At 31.1% G+C, this 23,642-nt stretch overlaps 1 protein-coding gene and 1 long non-coding RNA gene across 2 annotated transcripts in view; one reads left to right on the forward strand and one right to left on the reverse strand.

Moving 5' to 3' along the window:
- Positions 1 to 22,498, reverse strand: part of LOC140442747 (uncharacterized) — a 23,891-nt gene extending 1,393 nt beyond the window's left edge. The window contains exons 1-2 of the long non-coding RNA XR_011951135.1: positions 22,304 to 22,498; positions 7,129 to 7,327 (exon numbers count right to left, since the gene is read on the reverse strand). This is a non-coding gene — a long non-coding RNA (uncharacterized lncRNA). The remainder of the gene's footprint in view (positions 1 to 7,128; positions 7,328 to 22,303) is intronic.
- On the forward strand, positions 12,130 to 20,338 carry LOC140442746 (gamma-interferon-inducible lysosomal thiol reductase-like). Its single transcript, XM_072533721.1, has 4 exons — positions 12,130 to 12,264; positions 12,474 to 12,611; positions 16,994 to 17,191; positions 19,981 to 20,338. The coding sequence occupies exons 1-4, from the start codon at positions 12,202 to 12,204 to the stop codon at positions 20,236 to 20,238; spliced, it is 657 nt and encodes a 218-aa protein (XP_072389822.1). The 5' UTR covers positions 12,130 to 12,201; the 3' UTR covers positions 20,239 to 20,338.
- Positions 22,499 to 23,642: the final 1,144 nt, after the last annotated feature.

A 23,642-nucleotide genomic window follows, 5' to 3' on the forward strand; every position in this document is an offset into this window, starting at 1 on the left:
AAATAAAGTTATGGAGATAACAAGTTATGAAAAACTTAAAGAACCTATTTTAACAGATGTGCCACTTCTGGTTATACCGGAGGTAAAACTACATACTTTTTGAATTATTTATCTTTTTTTTTTAATTTCGACAGATAGAGACAAACCTGTCAAATCATCCATTAATAATCATAATGTCTTAAAAACCTTTGCATGCAGAGAGTAGATAAAGACATTAAACTTTCATCTCTCCTGAAAACCACGTACTCTTGTTAAATGTTGATTTACCTTCAGTAATGCGAATTGTGCCTATTAAACATTTCGTTTTTTATAGATTTTGATTCGTCACACCATATAATATTCTTCAAACATTCATTATCCTCTTGACATTTTATCGTTACAAATAATTACAACTATGACATTTTAATACACGGCCTGCTATTTATAGAATAAAACAATGAATTATCTATCTTTAACATTAAACCACAATTATCTCCAAAAGTATTATCTCTAAGTATAGGGAACTCTAATATTATTTAAAACACAACTGATTTCTTTTTTTATTAAAATTATCAAATACAGGGTATTTCATTTAACATTATTAACTTACTATGGTTTAAAGTTTAAAGAAATGACGTATCATTTGTGAATCACCTTTATATCATATATTTAGAAATTCGATTTCGATATAAATTCCTGAAAGAACGTGCCTATGCCTTGTGTGAAAAAAAAAAGAAGATCTTTGTAAATTGATGAGGTATTACCTTTAAAAAATGTATCGCTATATGTCAAAATTTTTGAAAAAAAAAATAAATAACTCAAAAAGTATGAAGTTTTATAGTACCTTATACATATACGGTACATAATAATATATACGGTTAAACCGGAAGTGCCAAGTCTTTTAAAATATTTTCTTTATAACTTTTCTTCTTCTTCTTATTCCTCCTCTTTATAAGCAATTTTGCTTGTTTTTTTAAGGCCTTTTCTTTATTCGGATTGCCGAATATAGGCCTCTCCTAATTCTCGCCATTTATCTCTGTTGTTTGTCTGCTTGTTTACTGACGGAGTAATACCTCTATGGAAGGTTGTCACTCCATGTTTTACGCGGTTATCCGATACTTCTTCTGCCGATTGGTAACTTATCTCTTGCTATTTTGACGACATAGATCTCCCCCATTCTGCTAATATGGTTATTACATTCGTTTTTCTATTTTGTGTTCATTCATTCATACATTGCACTTCTCTTTCGATCTCTCAGGGTATTTTCTGTAATTCTTCTCATTACTCTTATCTCCGTTTGCAGTAGCTTTTGCGTTGTGGCTGTGTCGGTTCTTGTTTCTGAAGCATATGCCATTATTAATCTTAAACTAGCTTTATAAATTCTTGACTTCATCTCAGTGTTAATGTGTTTGTTTTGCCATATAGTATTATTAATTCATTCTGCCAGTCTATTTGCTTTTTGTACTTGATCTCTCACTTCTTTGTCGAGGTCTGGATAGCTGAAGAGAGTAATTCCAAAGTATTTTATTTCCATTACTTGATCAATACTGATGCCATCAACTTCTATTTTACATCAGGTTGGATCTTTGCTGATTACTACTGTTTAGTTTTCTAAGATGAGATTGTTATATAAAATTCTTTTGCTCTTATGTTAAATCTGTGGACCAGTCTTTGCAGACTATCTATATCTTGGGCTATCAATATTGCATCGTCTGCGTAACAGAGTATTTTTATTTCTTTATTTCCCATTCTGTATCCTGTTCCTTTGTTAACGCCTTTGACGATTTTATTTGTGAATAAATTAAGAGTATAGGGATCAATGAGTTTTCTTGTCTTTTAATAGTAGTAATAATAATAAAAGTAGTTTCCTATATATAGATAGTGTAAGCTCGTCGTGAAACATCCTGTATAAGTAAATCTCTTATTAGAGTTGTGACTTTTTTATTTGAATGTCCAGAAGTCCAGTTTATAATTCTAATGTAACTGAATCTATTCGTTATAATAGAGAATTAAAATAAATATGATGCTCAATATATTTAAAAGTTCTGCATGAATCTCTCTAAAGCAGTGGTCGCCAACCTGTCGATCGCGAGCTACCGATAGCTCGCGGAGGCAATTCTGGTAGCTCTCATAACGATTTTAATTTAAAAAATACAAACTACAAAAATCAGAGAAGCTTCCGAAAATTCCACAAAAAAATCTAATTGTCATAATATTAAACAGCGGCAACGTTGCGGTGAGCGATCTGCCCCTGACGCCGTCAAGCTACAATCGGCTATTTATAGAACCGACCAGCCGGACCAGCGCATTGGTGTTCGAGAACGATCTGGATTGCTTTGAACGGGATAAATACGCACGGCGCGGCGACATTGCGCTTAGTTTAAAACTGAACGCGTAACCAACGTCCAGCGGTTGGGTTAGTAGAGAACAACAAAAATAATATTATGGCAAGCAGTTGTAAGAAGTTAAAGACATACCACTTTCATTCAGAATGGGAAGAACAATACTTTTTACAGAAGTTAAAGATAAAAATGTGTGTTTGTTATGTAATACTGTGAGACATCATCAAACTGTACATTCTAATTTTGAAAAATCATTCCCACTACATTCTGCAGCCAGAAAGGTGAAACTGAAACAGTTAAAAAAACAGTTAATTGGACAACAATCAATATTTTTAAGAAGAGTCGACAAAAATAAGGCTGCAACTGAAGCATCGTACCGTGTGTCCCAGATAATTGCACAAAAAAAGAAACCTTATGAAGACGGGGAAATGATAAAACAGGCGTTTTTAGAAGCTGCTGATTCGTTATTTGCCAACTTTGGAAATAAAGACGAGATAGTTTCAGCTATAAAATCTATGCAACTTTCTGCTAATACAGTGATGAGACGTGTAGAAGTAATGAGCAATGATATTTTTTTACACTTAAGAACTGACTTAGATAACTGTGTTTATTTTTCACTTCAACTGGATGAATCAACAGATGTCGTTTACACTGCCCAGATGGCCGTGTTCGTCAGGATGGTTTTTAGTGATTTTACGATTAAAAAAGATCTTTTGAAGTTCATTCCACTGAAAGGGCACACTACTGGACAGGAGTTGTTTTCTCATTTAAAAAATATTATTTCTTCCGAGAAAATTCCAATATCGAAAATGGTAGGCTTGACAACCGATGGCGCTCCAGCTATGGTGGGTTGTGATAAGGGTCTGGTGGCGTTATGTCGTAAAGATGAAACTTTTCCGCAATTTCTCTGTTACCACTGCATTATCCATCAGCAAGCATTATGTGGAAATTTCCTGAAACTAAACAACGTTATGAAACTGGTGGTAAAAATTGTGAACAAGATTAGAGCTCAAGCGTTACAAAGAAGATTATTCAGAACCTTGGCCGTTGAAGTTGACTGTCAATACGGGGACCTACTTCTTCAGTCTGAAGTCCGATGGTTAAGTAGAGTACGGGTGCTGAAACGTTTTAATGATGTCCTATCTGGCATAGTTCAATTTTTCAAACAACGCGATGAACCGACTCCGGAACTAGAAAATTCAATCTAGCTTAGAGATTTTGGTTTTCTCGTGGACATTACAGAGAAATTAAACTTAATTTGCAGCTTCAGGGGAGAGACAAAAAACTAGAGGAAATGATTTATGATATAAAAGCATTTATCAAAAAGCTGGAGTTTTGGGAACAAAACCTAAATAACAGCGATTCCAAGCATTTTCCTATTCTTTCAGAAAAAATATCTCAAAATCCATTAGAACCCTATGACAACAAATATCATGTAGAAATAATTTCTATCCTGGAGAGTAACTTCAAAAATCGTTTTAAGGATTTCAATGAAATGGCTTTAGTAGCGCAGTTTGTTGTTTCACCCTTTATGGAAATTGATATCCAGCAGTTTGCAGCTTGTGTTATGCAGAACTTTGGCGAAGACCTCGCTGCAACAGAAATGGAAGTCATTGAGTTTCAAAATGATTTAGCCCTAAAATCGTTAGTCTCAAGTACTGAATGTATCTGGCCTATTGTAAGTAAAGACAAATATTCAGTTCTATGCCGTGTTGCCTTGAAAGTGAAAGCATTATTTAGTTCAACCTATTTGTGTGAATCTTCTTTTTCCAATATGAAGTTTATTAAGAACAAATATCGCAATCGACTTACAGATGAACATTTGGATAATTGTATTCGAATGGCTGCATCAAATTATACTGCAAACATTAAAAAAATTATCGATGAGTCTGAGTGTCAGCCTTCTCATTGAACGTGCTTTTTTATTTTTCAATGTTTATGTTTATGATAGTGCGTTACTTTTTTGTTGTTATTATTAACTATTTTTAAATCATACGTGACATGCCGTTGTGGCTGGATAAATGTTTGTGTTTATTTTTCAAATACCTTCGTTTGATAGGTAGGAATGTAGCTATGAACAAGTACGTACTAGTAATATTAGTTATGTTGTTATTAGTTTATTATTAGTACCTATGTATTATGTATTACCAGTTAAACAGTAAAATAAATACATATAATGATAGATTAACTGTGGATTATTTCATTTACGTTGCGTTACGTGGCTTGCGTGTGGGTAGCTCGCTGTTTATTCCAAAATTAACAAAGTAGCTCAACACATTGAAGAGGTTGGCGACCACTGCTCTAAAGCATGGAAGTTTCTATAATTCAATTTTAAAGCACTCTTTATTTGTCATTTCTCAGTAAATCTAATGTTGATATTTTTAATATAGTAATTTTTTAAAAATCAGTTGTGTATTAAATTTTCTAGTACCTGATTAAATATTATTTCGTAAAAAAGACAGGTGAAGATATTATCGATAGCTTATCTTCAATGTCGGATACACAAATCTAAACTTAGTAGATTATAAACATATTTTCTTACAAAAAGTTTTAGTGAACTGATTGTAATATCATTGATAACTTATTTAAGAGAACATGCAATTTTAATAACAAGAAAGTGATTATTACTGAAAGTGGTTAAATAGTTTTAACTTATAAATTTGTTGTAAAGATTTCATATATCTGAAAACCAAATAGTATATTTAGCTCTTGAGTTCTTGCTGTAAAATATTATAAGTTACAGTTTTATTTACATATCCTTTTAAAAAAGCAAATTATTATGATAAATAATAAATATCAAAACACTTACGAAATGTTAAATACTATAAATAGTACAGAGAAAGAAGCAAGAAAGAGACCCTGTTCGGGAGCGTGACTTAATCCAGATAATCTGACAATTTTTTAGTTATTATAGGCTTATATAAAGAAAACCTACATGTTTTATATGTTTTCTCCATAAATTTCGTTTTCCTTGTTTAGTTACTAACGATTTAGTTTTTTGCTTACCATTGAAAAGCTAAATCTTACCATAAAAAAATATTTATGTTAAAATCACAAAACTTTATCTTATATTTATCTATCTATCTTCTATTTATTAAAATATAAAAATATTAAATAAAATATTAATTTGTTGCTTTAAAAATTGTAAAAGAAGGCAAAAGCGTTATTTGTCTATAAATATTGTAAAAATGCCCAACCTAGGCATTTGTTTTCTGTCCAAAGTTGGGTATTTGGTTCTTGACTCTTAATATTTTAGATCGATTCATTAATTAGTTTAAAAGTTATTCTATTTGTTTATCCCAGAGACCTTTTTTTGCAATAACATTAGTCAGAAAATAATGAAGATACATTAAATCTAAGCAAAGTGAATGAAAGTTTAACAGTTAAACTATCACTATATATCAAAAAAATTTAAAAAACAAATTTTTATAACGCAAAACCCTTTTGATAATTTACGATTATTTTTGATTTATAAACATTTAAAATAACTTTTATACTATTGCTCGTAGATCAAATCTTTTTTCATATTCGAAAAGCTGACGTTTTTACACGAATTTTAAAAGAAAAAGGTTGTTCTAAGATAATTTGGCGCAAGTTTTTAGTTGGCGTTAGTTTTTTTTAATTCGCATTTAATTTGTTCATAACAATTAAGGAACGCAATTTTCGGCATTTGAAAGAAAAGGATTCGTAGTTTTTGTACAAAAAGTTGCACAGTACAAACATTACACTATAATATAATCTTCTCTAAATTGTCAAAAATATGGTTCAAATTAAGACTAATAGTGGCGAGTGGAGGGGGAACCCACAAATCTACGCGTTCAAAAAATGAAAACGCATCTTCAAACTACTACAAAAAGGTACTCTTTCCTTTTCCGACTCGCATTCTATAAAAACATTCCTTTTTACCGCTCTTTTAATTTTTGGAGAGATCTCTGGTTTCGGTTTGCTTTTTCTTTTGCCTCCTCCAAATTTGGAGTTGGGTTAAGAATAGAAGTGCCTTGACGTTTCCTTGCCTTTATTTTTCCCTAGCTGGAAACAAATGATCCGACTGGAACTGGACCTAAAACTGTCGGAGTAACCACTACTAAAATGCCACTTGTTGAATTTTGCAAGTTTGACTGAGCTGTCATCAAATTAGGGACTTTTATGGTAGAAGAGGAAGGTCAAGGATCTTCATTATTATCATAAACCTTTACAGCAGGTTTGACACTATCTACCACAATATTTGTAGTTTCAGATGTTTGAAACATGTAGTCGGGGAACACATCGGGGTTTATTGGGTAGATACATTAGCTACTTTTCCATGGGCTTCGTTTAAAAGACCACTAATTTAAAACTGAGTCACAACTCAACCAGGATGAGCTTTAGGCCATTTGGTTATTTATTGGTCATAATAAGTTTTGAGTGGACCAAAGAACGCTACATCGAAAGATTGCATCTGATGTATACAGTAAGCCGGCAAACATAAAAGTACAATACCATTTTCTTTGGCGTACAGAAAAGCATCAAGATATTTAAGACTTGAATGTCCATCCACAATTAACAAAACCTTTTCGTTAGAAGATGTCTTCGCATATTTTTGGAAATGCTGCAACCATTGTAAAAACACTGGACCCGTCATCCAGTCAGTCTCTTGAGGAATACATAAAGTTCCTGCTGTTTTATGATCAGCTAATTCCTTTTTACGTCTATTACGTCTAAGTCTAATACGTCCCGTCTCGTTAGTCCAAAGAACCTTGACTCTAGCATTTTTAAATGTTCAACCAACTGCCTTTGTATTTCTATGGGAAAGTATGTTTAAACCTACCTAGCCGTTTTTCGCCTGTTTTTAAATTTTTATTTTTTTTTCAAGGCATGCCTTCTTAAGGTTGCTTGAGGTATATTGAAAAGATTTGATGCCTTAAGCCACCCCATTTCACCCTTATTAACAGCTTCTATTGCCTTAGAATCCATAGAATCTGTATCCCATGATTGCCTATTGGTCGTTCTTGTGTACGCGGCATATTCTGTAAAAAAACAGAAATGTTATCCACTTGTAAGGCACATTATTTTTATCTATATACGATCAGGTAAAATAACATACTATGCCATTTTGCCCTCTACACCCCTATGTTATTTTACCACACATGAATTTAATTTAAAGAAATACAATTTTTGACAAAACAATAAATTATCTATAAATACTATACTACTACTACTATATACTACTACTATACTATTTATACTAAATTTGAAATAGGAAAACAATAATCCTCATAATTTATCATAAATGTTTAAACTAACATAATCGAACGTGCTCCCACTGTAACCGATGAAGCGGAACTGAATGCAAACTAGCACGACTGGTACCCACGCCACAATTAGATATTCGTTTCTAAGCACTCCTGGACCACAGTATATCGCTTTAGAATATTCTTTAGCGATATACTGTGCCTGAACAACGAATTCGGTATATACAAGCACTATGTCATTATATCCCACTATGTCATTTTTTGTACACCCTTCCCCTACTTAACTCTTACTGTTTAATCTTTACTTTTTACAGTTTTGATATCTACATATTTTATCTTTTTGGTATACACAGTAAAGATTGTTTTACTTATTGCTTTATTGCTTGATATATTTAATTAAAATTATATAACCCAAATATGACCCTTTAACAAAACAATGATATTCTAACTTTATATAATACTATTAAAACTTATTAGACCAGTCTAGTTAAAAAAAAGGTGGAAAAATGTTTCGCAGATATCTGAAGCTTTTAAGACATAGGTGGGGGACACTAGATGATGAATAGATGAAAAGATACTCCTAGTTTTACCTTGCGTTTTTTTTAAGCAATAATTTATGGTCACAATTTGATTTTTTGTCTATAAATTTTTTCCCTTATATTTTAAATAAACAATATTTATGTCATTTTTTTATGTCAAATAATTTAAATTTTATTTAAATAATTTACACAGATATTTGCAAAAAATCAGTTTTTTTTGTACTAATTTATACATTTTATTAATTTTTTTATTAAGAAAACAAAATGCTATTAATACATTTAAACATCAAGGAATTACCATCTTTTAGATTTGTGCGAAATTTCCCCTCGATCAGTTAAATATTTTATAAGTTATTTAATTTGTTTATTCCTGAGGCTAATTATTTAAACTATTGAGCTTGCCCTATGCATGATGCTAGACACATTCAGCAAATTTCATAGGATTCTATCTCAGAATTTAAATGCATATTGAGTTTTCATCGAAATTATTTACAAAATAAACGTTTGAAAAAGGGGTATGTTTTTTACTTATAAACAATTGTAATAACTTCTATATTTTTCAAGCTACAGACTTGTACGTACAACCATTGGATAGCTGGTAAAAAAGCTCACATTAAAAAATAAAAAATATTCTATGACCAATAGGAACGAAGTTGGTGACTATTTTTAAAAAAATCATATCTCCATTGTTTATAAACATTAACCGAAATATAATCGAAATATAAATATCTACATAGTTTTCACTGGCCGGAAAATATGGGAAAACTCGGAAAAATTGAGTCCATTTGAAATTCACCCTAAATACTTACTTTTTTTTTATTTGCTCGAATAGTCTGTCGCAGTATTAATAATGATGACATAATTTTCACCCCCCACAAATCTCGGAAAATCCCGGAAAATCAACATATGTTTTTTCATTTTATATCAATGATATAATAATACTTATATTTTTTTAAAAATTAAATTTCAGGTAATTTTTTACACATTATATTATTATATTCCTTATATTAATTATAATTGTTTGTATTTTTATAATTAACAATATTGATTTTTATTCTATTTTTCTTACAAATATGATATACAATATTAATCTAATCTGCCTTACTGCTTTGATAAAATAAGTCGATTTTTTCATCACTTGCCTTATTAAATTTTGCAATGTTTATTGAACTTTACTTTTTTTTGTTTTCTTTACATACATTGGTTTAAAAGTTAAAATTTGGATCATTGATTCGACTTCACTGTCAGGTCTGAACCTTTTTGTTGCAGGTTGTTTGTCTTCACTTATTAACTCAGTCTTTCCATACATTAACATATTAATTGGCGATCTTAATGCCAAGGTGGGTCAAGTTAAGGTAGGAGAACAAGTAGGAAAATATGGGCTTGGAAACAGAAATGACAGAGGAGATCGATTGATTCAATTTTGCCAAAGTGAAGACTTCGTAATAACAAATACCTTTTTCAAATTACCTCCTCGACGGTTATATACATGGACATTTCCACAACATACCAAAGAAAAAATAGTGAGAAATCAAATAGACTACTTTATGATAGCAAGGAGGTATCATAATGCTGTTAAATGTACTAAGACGTACCCAGGAGCTGATATAGGCTCAGATCATAACCCGGTAGTTACTGTGATAGAGGCGAGACCAAAAAAGATTAGAAGACCACACAGAAAGGCACTAGATTTAAATAAACTTAGAAACAAAAATATACGACAAGAAACAGGAGAAGAAATAAATGAAAATCTCCGTTCAGTGCAGCAACAAATTAAGGATACAAACAACATTAACCAAAAATTAAAGTACATAAATACAGCTATACAAACAGCAGGAAAGAAACATCTTACAAAAACAACAACAAAGAATAAGGGGTGGATGACACAAGATATACTAGACTTGATGGAACAAAGAAGAAAGATGAAAAATTACCCAGACAAATACAAAGAAATAAATAAAAACATAAAAAAGAGAATAAAAGAAGCCAAAGAGGAGTGGATTAAAGAACAATGTGAAGAAATGGAAACCTATGAGAAAAAGTACGATGCGTTCAATATGCACAAAAAAGTAAAAGAGATAACAGGAAGCATAAAGAAATGCCAAATAGGTAAACTTAAAGACAAAGATGGAAATCTTATTGTAGATCTAGAGAATCAAATAAAAATATGGACAGAATACCTGAATGAATTATTTGAAGACGATAGAAACAACTTAACTCAGATAATCAATGCAACTGGGCCAGACATATTGAAAGAAGAAGTAGAATACGCAATAAGAAACGCTAAACGGAAAAGCAAATGGACCTGATGAAATTCTTACAGAACTGTTGAAGCTTTTGAATGATAAATCCGTAACCATAATATTAAATTTTGCAGTGAGGAGCTAAAACAGTTTCCCCTCCACTTTCCTATGTCGATCTTTCGAAAGTAACTTCATTTCGAAAGGTTTTAAGTTTCGAAAAATTGGATGAATTTTACAGCTATAAAATTCAATATAAAGTTTAGATTTTCATTCAAAATTTTTGCAACTTTTACTTCTTAATGTTTATAAACAATGGAGATATAATTAACAAAAAAATTGTCGCTAACTTCGTTCCTATTGTTCGTAGAAGGTTTATTTTTTGTTAAATGTGATTTTTTTTACCAGCTATCTAATGGTTGTACGTACAAGTCTGTAGCTTAAAAAATGTAGAAGTTATTACAATTGTTTATAAGTAAAAAACATACCCCTTTTTCAAACGTTTATTTTATACATAATTTCGATGAAAACTCAATATTCATTTAACTTCTGAGATAGAATAAGTCTTAGAGAATCCTATGAAATTTGTTAAATGTATCTGGTATCATTCATAGGGCAAGTTCAATGGTTTAAATAATTAGTCCCAGGGATAAACAAATTGAATAACTTTTAAACTATTTGACCGATCGGGGGGAAATTTCGCACAAATTTAAAGGACGGTAATTTCTCAATGTTGAAATGTATTAATAACATTTTATTTTGTTATTTAAAAAATTAATTAAATTTATAAATTAGTGCAAATAAACTGCTTTTTTGCAAATATCTCCGTAAATTATTAATCAATTTTAATTGAAAAAACGGGAAAATAAAGATATTCTTGATATAAAAAAATGGTATAAATATTGTTTATTTAAATTATAAGGGAAAAAATTTATAGATAAAAAATCAAATTCTGACCATAAATTATTGTTTAAAAAACACGCAAGGTAAAAATAGGAGTATCTTTTTATCTATTCGTCATCTAGTAACCCCCACCTATGTCTTAAAAGCTTCAGATATCTGCGAAACATTTTGCCGTGAAATCGATGATTTTTGTATAACCAGACTGGGCTATATGTAAATTTTGCACATTTAAATCTAAACACACATTTAAAACTCTTCTCCGGAACAAACAAAATAACTCTTTTGTAAGGTTTTCAAACTTCTTCCAAAGAAAATATTCATAAATTGCATAATAATTGTTGTTGTATTGCACTTCTTGTTTAAATCCTAGTTATGTATTTTCTAAATTTATCAGACAATGTTGAGTAAATTCTAGCATAAAATAAATATTAGATACATTTTAGTACTAATATGAGATTTCAATAATACTATAAAGTTTTTAGCTGTATGCTTAAATCAATCGGATCCCTTCTCTTCGGATTTTTCAATGTTTAAGTTCACTTTCATTGTTTGCATATGTAGAATTAATTTATTTGCCCTACTCATTACTACTACTAAACTCATTTAGAATTTACTTTGATATTTTGGCAAATATTTTATAATATTTACCTATCTAATAAGTTAACTACAAATTCGTCTTCTATTTTATAATATTCTATTCGTTTATTTAATATTGATATTAAATAAACTGGTCTTTTTCCCATGTGCTTATAGATTTCTACATAATTACAATTATCTTCTTCAACACCTGTTTTTATAGATACATTAAAGTATCCAAAAATGCAAATAGATTCCGAATAAGAAAAATAGTTCATACAATAAATTGTCTATTATCTTAATATGATTAAATTTTCAGAGGTACTCCAGTTTTATAATAGGAACAATATAAAAGCTAATTGTATTCAATGTTTACCGTTAAGCTTTAAAAATGTTCTCAAAGATAGTATTATTAATAGCAGCTTCTTTGTGCGTTTCGTGCAGTGTTGTTCAGGTAGGGTTTATTATTAATTCTTTGAAGTCTAAGATATACATCTTATTTTAGAGGTTGAATTATTATAAACTTAAAAGTTTAACTTAAAGCCCCATCGATGACATATATACGTATATATATATATATATATATATATATATATATATATATATATATATATATATATAATATTATCAACTGTGAAATGTGTATTGTATTAATTTTTTTAGGATTCAGATTTAACTCTGACTCTGTATTACGAAGGATTGTGTCCAGATTGCCATGTTTTTATTCTGGAACAACTATACCCTGGATACCAACAATTGGGAGACAGCTTTAAATTGGATTTAGTACCGTATGGATTTGAGGTGAGTTAAAATTAGTATTGGGCAGTAATCTTATTATCACATATTTACATAATAATATAAAATAATCTGTCTATATAAATAATCTACAATATATCTTCCGGAACTGTATAAAGGTCTTGTTATAGTTTAACAATTTGGCACCTGGCTATAAATTTGAAGTTTTTTGTCTGAAACTGAAACTATATTTTGATGAAATTCATAATATTTAATACTAAAAACATGTAAACACAAACATTTAGGTATTTTTTTGAAAAAAAAATCATGTGTAAAGGCCGTGTCAAAAAATGGTACATACAGTTTGTGACAGAAATAAACGCGTAATTATCTACTTAGAAACTGTGTGAACCATTTTTGGACACAATGCTCATTTTTTTGCGTGACAGTAATGAGTGTCAAAAAAGCAATTGGTATACAAGAACTTCTCACAGCAAGCTAGACAAGATGTTTTAACACGTTTTGTTTCTTTTATAACAAAGTTACGTCCATTTCTATCACTATTAATTGTATAACATCTTGTACAACGACCTCTCTGTTCCACTTCGCAAAGTTTGTGATTTCTTTCTTGGTTAACACAACGATCATACTTTCTACATTCATACATGATTTCTTCTCTAAATTTAGTGACACTTATTTTTGTGTTTGTTATAGCCTCGTATGCAGTATGTGCATTTATAATAGATGTATTAACCAAAAGTTCTATTGAGACTTTCCAATACCATTTAATACCCGTACGCATTGCTGATGAATATAATGCTTTTTGATCATAGACGTCTATAAATGATTTTACATTATTATACCGCACGATGGTGGAAGGCTTTCTCACCACACCCCTTTTTGTTGGCACATCCACTATTACAGGCACAGACTCCGTAGTGAGAAACATGACATCTCTTTTGACTTTCCATTTTCCAAGTATGACTTTACTGTTGCTTCTACTGTCCCATGACTAATTCACCCCTTTTTTAATTTACCATCACTTACTACTTTCGGATTATGCTTTCTGTTTTTTTCTCAGTGTGCTTATTAAATGTGTATCTTTGTTCAGAAGTTCATGTGCTAAATGCACGCTAGCGTAATAATTATCTGTGCACAGGACGCGACCTGAATGTAAAAGTGGTTCCATAAGCTGTAGCACCACTTTTGCACCAATTGGCTTTTCATTAGGTGTTTGCTCTTTTCCTGTATAAATTTTAAAATTGTATGTGTAACCTTTAACTCCACATAACTTAAATAGTTTTACGCCGTATTTGTGGCGCTTCCCCGGTATATATTGACGAAAGCTGTCATCCTCGAAAAGGAATCATCGTCTCATCTATACACACATTCTTGTCAGGAACATATTCTGATTGGAACTTCTTGATTAGCAAATTTTACAAAGGAAGGAATTTTTTGAGTCTATCATCTGAGGCAATTTCGTTGTTTGAGAAGTGCAAATTGGACGAAAGGAGCTCAAACCTTATCCTGGACATGTGAACAAATTTTCCAATTTCATTTTTTGTACAGCATATTGGTGCTAAAATAATCTTTCAAAGTAGGTTTACGATTCAACCCCATCCAAATTAGAAGACCTAACAAAACAAAAATCGGTCATAGTACGGCTATCTGTTGAATAAGTCTCAAACTGCTTCGCCAGAATTTAGCCGTAAACTGTAGGAGCCTAGATGCGTATATAAAAGCATCAAAACTGTGTTTACCAAACGTACACACAGCTTGAAACATTACCACTTCATGTGATCAAATTTAGTACACGCAGTTTCTGGTAAACATCAACTGTGTACCGGAAATGGTACACACAGTAGCCAAAGTGTTAATGGTCACACCTCACACCGTGGCAAGTGCATAATACGAGTATAACATAAATTATTAATACTCAGTCGGTTAATATTAAGGTTTTAATGTTATAGGGTTTTTGCTTCTTGATTAGGCATATCCCACAATTTAGTTACTTTTTTAAATTCGTACCTTTCTATTGCCTTTAGTTTATCGATAATTATATTTAGATCACTCTTTCATTCCATCGCAGGTAATCTGGATATGTTGTCTGGTAATGTCATGGATTCGTAACGTTCTCTCGTCGACATATTTTTTTTTCTTCGTGCAGTTTATAGGTGAAATAAAAATCAACATGGTAGAAAAATTTTACTATTCACCGTCATAACTAACGTAAGTAACGCAAGATTTCTCTGTATGGTCCAAAAGTTTAGACCATACGGATATGTGTAAAAGTGTTAACAGGCCTTTTTTGTATTTTGAACTACTTTGAATTTCATTTTAAATAAGTTAAACGTTATTATTTTAAAACTTATCAAATAATTTTTTAATTACAATTACGTCATTCAAATATATCGAACGCGTTTGCCATGTCAGTCATCTCAAAACTGTCTCTATTAGTCTCTCAACTGTAGTAGGAGCAATAGATCAAAATTAATAACTATTAATTGCCAGTAACCTAACCCTATCCAATATGCAGCTTTCTCTTGCTCAGCTGGCGTCATTCTTACATGCCAATATCTGCGTAGAAAATCAACATGATTCGAATAGAGTATCCAATTTATTGTCTATTTTTGTCAACTAAGTTCTTCCAGGACGAGTTTCTGGGGACTTTTACACTTCGTCCCGTCACCACTCCGGTATGGTCCCTCATCAAACACTTCAGACATCATAATGGAATCGCTGGTCAAGGCATACCATCTTTTCTGATATTTTGCTATCACACGATTTCCATTCTTCATTCCACACATTCATCAGAAAAACCATACTCACACGAACCATCCAAAGACTTTCAGCAACCTCCTTAGCGAGGTTGCCATCTCCCTCACGTCGTGGCTCCCTTATACCATTATATTTCGTCTGGTAAAGTCCGAAATCCCCCAAGGTGCTACTCAGCTTATTTTAGAACTCAGTTCCTTCTCCTTGGTTTTTTAAGAAAACAGGTTTCTGATTTTATGCTTATTTTATGGTTATTATGCTTGGTTTACATTTATCTCTCGTATCTGTGGTAATAACGTCTTGAAATTTTGGCGACATACAACAATTTTACCTGCATTTTTATGTCTATTTATTATCAAGATCTGGGCATCTATTAACAACTATATCAACTCAATCTTTCGGCTAACGAAATTTTTGTCAGCGTTAATTAAGGAGCAAATCGCCGCAACAGGAACACAATAGTCTGCAAAGTTTTTACCTAATTTGATATAAATTGCCTCCATGTTCATGACTTTTACAGGGAGCAGAAGACTAGTACCCTTACAAGAGTTTTTGACGTTACAAATCATTTAATATTCATGTCTTCGCTCATCTGTAGGGTTCCCTTTTTTTTATTTGATATTGTAATTTTGAAATCAATTAGCAAATTATCTGATTATTTAACATAATTAACAAACCAAAAACAAAAAAAAATTATTAAATTTTATTATGAATATGTGATATAGACACCAAATTAATAATTATATGTTTTCTTATATCTGGGTTCTTATTTTGAGTTTAGAAAAACCATTACTTTTTATAGTTGTCAATAACAAGAGGAGTAAAAGGAAATAAATAAAAAAATTCAAATGTGTGCCATACAATTAAAAAATAATGATAAAATACCTTTGAAAATTTTTATACAAATAACCAGATCCCTTAGAAATAAATGTTATCCTAAATTATATAGCCTTTACACATAAAATTAACAACAGAAACTATTAACTTTAAATAGCTCTCTAGCGAAAACTTCTTTCGTGGTTCTGCTTATAAAAACAGGACTATTGATCAAAAAGGGTCTTAACATCCGTTTTTATCTCCTTTTGGCTGCCAAATTCTCCTTAGCTATAAATCTCCCGAGGAATAGTAATTTGTTTTTTTACTTACAAATTCTGCAAAATTGTTATATTGCCAATTCTCCAACTCAGGATTCAAATAGTAGCACTATTCTGACTTTCATTTAAACGATTTCTCAAAAATTAAAATTCTCTTTCATCGTTCAAAAAAACTACCGGCACTATATTTCTTCTCGTGGATTAGATGTTCTCTTGCTTAAAGTCAAACAGCATATCCCCATCCTTTCAGCTTCTAAAAATTTCTTTAATCTCTAATCCCTTCCATAATTTCTTTTTAACCAATCAAACAGTTCTCTCTTTATTATTCCAAACAAAAAACCTACTTATCACAAATCAACTTTCATTCATAATTGTGTACAAAACACATGAGACGAAAGAAACTTTCTACCTTTAATGACCTGTTTTGTTGATAACAAAAATTAATCCTTAAAAAAACAGGTAAATAAAAGGTAAGTAAAATCCGGTAAAGCAAGGTACTTTACACAAATACAAAATAAACCATATTTATATTGTATAACTAACAATTTTATAAATTGTTCTTCTTATATTCATTTGTAGAATTATGAAAAACTACCCAATGGAACAATAAAATATACTTGTCAACATGGAGATAACGAATGCTATATTAATAGAATACACGCTTGTGTTATCGACCAAAATCCAGTACAATCAGATCTTATAAGCTTTTTGCAGTGCTATTTGTCCCAGGCTAGCGTATATAACATTTTTGAGGAGTTGTTGGATATTGCCAAGGATGTAAGTTTTTATCAACTTATATTATTATTAGGTTATTATTTGATTATTTTAATCGAGCAAGTATTTTTTAACAATTTTATTTGTCTGGACTCTCCTGGAGCTAGACTAAACAAACCCTCGCGATGCGAACTAATTTTTAAGTACTTATAGGGGGACGAAATTAAGTACCGATATTAAAAAACAAAAAGGAGGCATTAAATACAGGCAGTCGAAGGGCTGTTCAGGATTGAATATTAACACTTGCGTAGAAAGTGTGTGTGTTTGGAATAATTGAATCGGTTATTTCAGAAACACATTCTCTTGTAAACGTTTTTTCTTGAATCATGTTATGTTTATTTAAGTCAATAGTTTATTGTCTTTATCAAATGTCATACAAAGTAAAAGCATTAATCATCATTAATCAGATGAGTAGTAGATTACTGCATAATCTCTTTAAAAAATAATGTTTTTTCCTCTGGTGTGTAGTCGATTAGCTTGCGTATATCTTCATTTTTTTTTTAATTGGTACTTTACTATTTAGATATGCCAGGATTGTTGGTAAACATGGAATTATATCAGTTATTTTAAATCAATTTGATCACTTATTCAATTACTCTGTTACCCCAAGTCACATTTTAATTGAGACAATCATCTGTCAAACTGAAAAAGCCATCTCCAGTTTACCTTCCGAAGATGCTGAAATAACTACACAAGACATCTCTAGGATTCCTAGAAACTCATTGCTTTCTACTGCCAACATTAGCCAATCCGAGAAAAAATCCCTGGAAGAACTTCAGTCAAATTCAAATCTAGTCATTCTTCCCGCAAATAAAGACAATGCCACCGTCATCTTAAATACTCATTGTTACATTAATAAATTATCAAATCTTATTAATACTCCAGACTACACACCAATTTCTAATAATCCAACAATCTATCTGAAGAAAACAACAAACAATCTCTTATTCCTCGTGAAAAGTCTTCCAGAACACATTTAATATACGGTTTACCCAAAATTCACAAACCCGATATTTCTTTACGTCCCATTGTCAGTACATACAACTACCCTACATAACCATTGCCCAAGTACTTGGCCAAAACTCTACAACCTTTCGCCGAAAATGCTTCATCCTTCGTCAGCAAGACCATTTATCTCTCATTTAACATTGTATGTGCAACACTTAATTTCATCTTCCAAATTTAATTCTACAGACAAATAAATGGTGCCCCAATGGTCTCCCCACTATCTTCAATAATTGCCAATATCTTTATGGAAGACTTCGAGTCCCGAGCACTATTCACATCAATGCTCAAACCCAAATATTGGCTACGATATATTGACGATACATTCATCATTTTTGTCCCCATGGCAGGGATGCATTGGTGTCTTTTCAAACCATCTGAATGGTATACATTCTATGGCTTGTTTTTAAACCAGGAGGAGTAATTCAAATTTACCTTTTATTTTTTTTTACCTTCAATAATTTTATAATGCTATAATATTTATGGATAACCGTCGAAGGCCGTCATGATCAACCCAAAAAGAAGATATAATATATTTGCTGAATTTTCTAGCGACTTTCTTGGCTGTGAAACTTTTTAGTTTACTCCTCCTGGTTTAAAAACAAAACATAGTATCCAGTTCACGATGGAGGTGAAAACTGATTCATCCCTACCGTTTGTCGACGTTATCATAAAGAAAGACCAATTCCAAGGTTTTCATCGTTCTGTATATCGAAAACCCACCCATACCAATAGTTACTATGCCAACTCTAATCATCCACCTTCACAAATGAATTCAGTCGTTAATACCCTTGTCTTCAGATGATGCACCTTCACCCCTTTGCGATGAGGCAAGTAGCCTCACTGAGCTCTCTACTTTAAAACAAGCCCTCATCCAGAACAGTTACCGCAAAAATCACATCAATAGCAGCATCCACAGACATTAATCTTCCACTAAATCTTAACCCAAAGACTCAGAAAACTCATCATACGAAAGCTTTTCTTGCTTACATTAAAGGTGTCACTAACATTCTTAAATCTTAAATAGAGGAAAAAAGACAATATTTACTCCCCAACAAAAACTTTCATCTGTTGTCCGATCAATTAAAGACATTCCAAATAAACAGCACCGAGTTTATGCACAATTTTGCACTGATATTGTCAGTGTGCTGCAGCGAGCTATTAAGAAAGACACCAGGGCGGGCTTTGGAATCGCAATCGGTTTATTTCGAGCCAAAGTATGTCCTCGTTAATGAGCAGTTTAGACCAGCCTAGACCTCCTATAGGAGTAGACCTACTAAAACCAGTAACCAATTTTTAATACTAGTAAAAAATAAGATATATTTATTAGATAAGATAAATATATTTCGGTAAGATAGTTTCGAAACAAATTCAGATTTCATTCAAATCTTTGCTGTCTTTTTCATAAATATATTTATAAGATATGGTATATTATTATCTACAAATAAATACTAACGAATTCTGCTATAGTTACTCATTAAAATGCAATTTATATCATTATTCAGTTATTGAATAATGTTTACTGAGGGCACAGCAGTGCTCGACCATGTAAAAAAATCGATGTAATTCATATTTTTTTATTTATATCAGTCAAACTACTATACTTGACTATCAAGTAATTCCAAGGACATCTGGATATTATGTTGTTTTTGTAAAAATAACAATAGTGAGTAACTTGAAATTGAATGTTTGAAACTGATTAATTTTAATATTGTTTTTTCAATTAAGTACCGCACTTTTATGACGTTTTATTTAAATTAATAATCTTTTAATAAAAATTTTTACAGTGCTCTGGAGGTACTATTTCTTTTGATGACCTTCAAGTTTGTGTAGAAGGATCCCATGCAGATGAACTTTTGTTATCATACTCCGAGAGGCAATCAGAATTGACTCCCAAACTAGCATACGTACCACAGATACGATTTAATGGTGTTTATGATCCGGATTTGGAAAATGATGCTACCCAGGATTTTGTTGCTACTATTTGCGAGTTATTAAAAGATAATAAACCCAATGTTTGTGAAGCTCAGGGTGGAAACTTCTGATCCAGAAATGATTATTCTCAAAACTTATTCCATATGATTAAAAATCACATTTTATACAATAATGGTTTTAAATAAAATAATGCATATTTAATTAAATTAATAATGAATTTATTTAATATTACCTAATATCTCTTAGTTTTATACAAAAATATTACAGATTCAGAATAAAGTACGCATATAGATGATTAAACATCATTTTAGTGATATAAACTTGAATAATAGAATATAGTCAAAGAATATTAAAAAAATTTACACTAAATATCATCAAAAAAAAATTGTATAAACAATTTGTAACAGAATACGATAAAGAAATATAAAAATCTAATTTTATGCTAATCCCATTATTATTATAACTAGAAAAATCTAAAATAAAGATATGGTAAACAAATTTTCGATCCTAAAGTAGTAAAAACAAATAGATTAATATAACTTGAGGATAAACAACAGTTGTAAAGTCTCTACTACAATAAATTAACAAGGAAAAATATCTGGAGAAAAAAAAAAGACACAAATAAAAAAATTACTAATCTAAATACGCAAGATAACCAAAAACAAACAGTATGATGGAATGTATAAATATGGGTAACAGACGAATAATAATGGTAAAATATATAATTAGACTAGGCAATGAAGCCGTAAAAATCCAAAACCTACCAATTTTTTGCAGTTGGATGGATCTCAATGAAACTTGTTGCATCCGATTTAAAAGAGTGTTAGGCAATTTCGTGCCCTAAACTGATCATAACACTCTATGGCGAAACAGACACATTGACACTGAGATGAAGTAAAGAGTTTATAAAGTGTAAAACCAATAATGACATATGCCTCAGAAACAAGGCCCGACACAGTCACAACACGAACGCTACTGGAAACGGAAGAGATGCGAGTACTGAGAAGAATTACAGAAAATACCCTAAGAAATCGAAGGAGAAGTGAAGATATCAGATGAAAATGTATCCTACAGTGTATAAACTAATAGACACTTAATAGAAAAAAAGAATCGAATAACCACATAACCAGAATGGAGGAGACAACTTTCGATAGAGGTATTAATCCGCCAATCAACAAACAGAATGGCTTATAAAGAGGAAGAAGAAGAAGAAGAAGAAAAAGAAGAAACTGGTGATATCGAAATGAAAATTGCATTATTGCTCAAGAAAAATACATATTCTAAAGTGCATTTCGAAGCGATGGAAAATAATAAATTTTTAATTCGGCAATAATTGACAGATATAAGTTCAATATTACTACTCGGAGGTTTTAGGGGCCGCTGAATATGAATATCATGACGACGCCGATAATGGACTCAGAACCACTTGGTGCCCAGGACAGGCCTCGTCTCCTGTTATGGAAGTCCTTATTCTGATCGATATCAAATCAGTGCAAACTCGTTACTCGGTGGTTTTTGGGGTCGCTGTAAGCGAATATCGTGACGGCGATGGCCTCATAGTACGTTATGCCCAGGGTTAATCTTGTGAGGAACTTTATCTCCTAGAATTTCATGGTAATTAGATACAAAATGAGTTTAAACTCGTTACTTAAGTATCTAGAATACTAATTCATTATTCCATCCATCCATGGTAGTCCCATGGAGTATAAACATATTAGGACTCAGTTGGCAGAGACATAAAGATATCGAATTTATTTAATGGCAATTTCAAAAAACAAGGAAAATTGTCATTAGCAAAATTATTCTCTTAATAGTCGATGTGTTTACGTAGCACTTAAAGACAGTATATCTTTAGTTGCAAAACTTGCTCAAGCAAGAGAGTAAGATGGCTTAAACTCTACAGGCTGAAAATGGAAACTTAAGAACAAACTTAAATTAATATAAAACTGACACAATAACTGGTCCACCTAACTTCATAAGATTGATATTTTGTGGATACAAAACCGATTGTAAATATTCATGTGGATGCAGAAACTATAGATTGCATTATGCACAAATAACGAAAAATATGAAAATGAAAACATTGCATTATAAAACATTTGTTTAAAATAGTTAATTTTTATAATAAATAAAAGTAATTTTATACTCAAAAATAAAAATTAAAAATTTATTTACCGCGTGGTCCTAAAAACGCGACCCCAAAAACACTGACTTTGCATCGAATTTCCATACAACACGAGCAGACGAAACCCGTCCTGGGCACAAGCATGTACAATGAATACTTATGCATGTATTTTAGGTGAAGTTGTTAAATATGAATTTTAAAAGAACTTAAACCTACCATCAAATCATTTTGATTTTTTTAAACAACAGCTGTTTGTTAAATTTTCTAGTATCTGATTAAATATTGTTTAAAAAAAAAGACAGGTGGAGATATTATTGATAGCTTATCTTTAATGTAGATTACACAAATATAAACTAGTGTATACAAATATTTTCTTAAGAAAAAGTTTGAGTGAACTTATAATCACTGGTATATCACTGATAACTTATTTAACAGAACATGCATAATATTAACAAGACAATGATTACTACTAAAAGTGGTTAAATATTATTATAATTGGTTTCAAATGAGTGTAGAGTAATAAATCATGAAGTGTCATAAAATTTGCCTGAATTTCGGTGTCGTCATGGGCGTAGGCAAATGGACGGATGTCAACTTCGTCGTCAAAAATTGATGTACCTCAAAATATCATATTTTGGATATTTTGTGATAACCAATTTTATTTAATTTTTCGATTAACTTATTCTTCAAACTCGTATTCCATTATATGGTCATTAAAGCTAATTACATTTTTATTTATAAAAACAAATTCACTTCCTTACTGAACGAATAAAAGCATTAGAAGAAACTGATAAGGGTATGACGCACCTCCTAATATTACTAAGAACTAAAATAAATCAACATGAAGACTAATAACGCGTAATGAGGTTTTACTTACACTTTCATTATAATCCCTCTTTTATTTTATTATTATCATTCGACATTCGACATTCGAGTTAGTAATTGTTACTACACCAATTAAACGTACAGTAATATTGTGATATAGAAATAGTGAAAAAGTTATAAAATGGCGACATTTACTCCAAAGAAAAGAGGTGTAAAAATTCTCCGCTATCTGTTAGTGAAAAAGTTATAATTTTAAATGTATATGATTGCATAAAACACGATCACCCTAGTTTGTCTGTGCAAGAAAGTGTTGAGCGATGTGCCCGAATGACTGGAATTGGACAGTCCACGATTTTTAAATTATTGCGAGAAAGAAAGATATCAGGCCAGTTAAGTCCATGCAAGAGAAAATCAGGAAGACCAATAAAAATCTTAGGTGAAGACACCAAACGTGACATTCGAAGAAAAGTTCATTCGTTTTATTTTAAAAAGGAAATACCCACCCTTGACAAAATACTAATGGAGATAAGCCAAGATAACGATATTCCTTTGATATCCAGAAAA

This window comes from Diabrotica undecimpunctata, chromosome 6, assembly GCF_040954645.1.
Source record: "Diabrotica undecimpunctata isolate CICGRU chromosome 6, icDiaUnde3, whole genome shotgun sequence".
Lineage (NCBI taxonomy): Eukaryota > Metazoa > Arthropoda > Insecta > Coleoptera > Chrysomelidae > Diabrotica > Diabrotica undecimpunctata.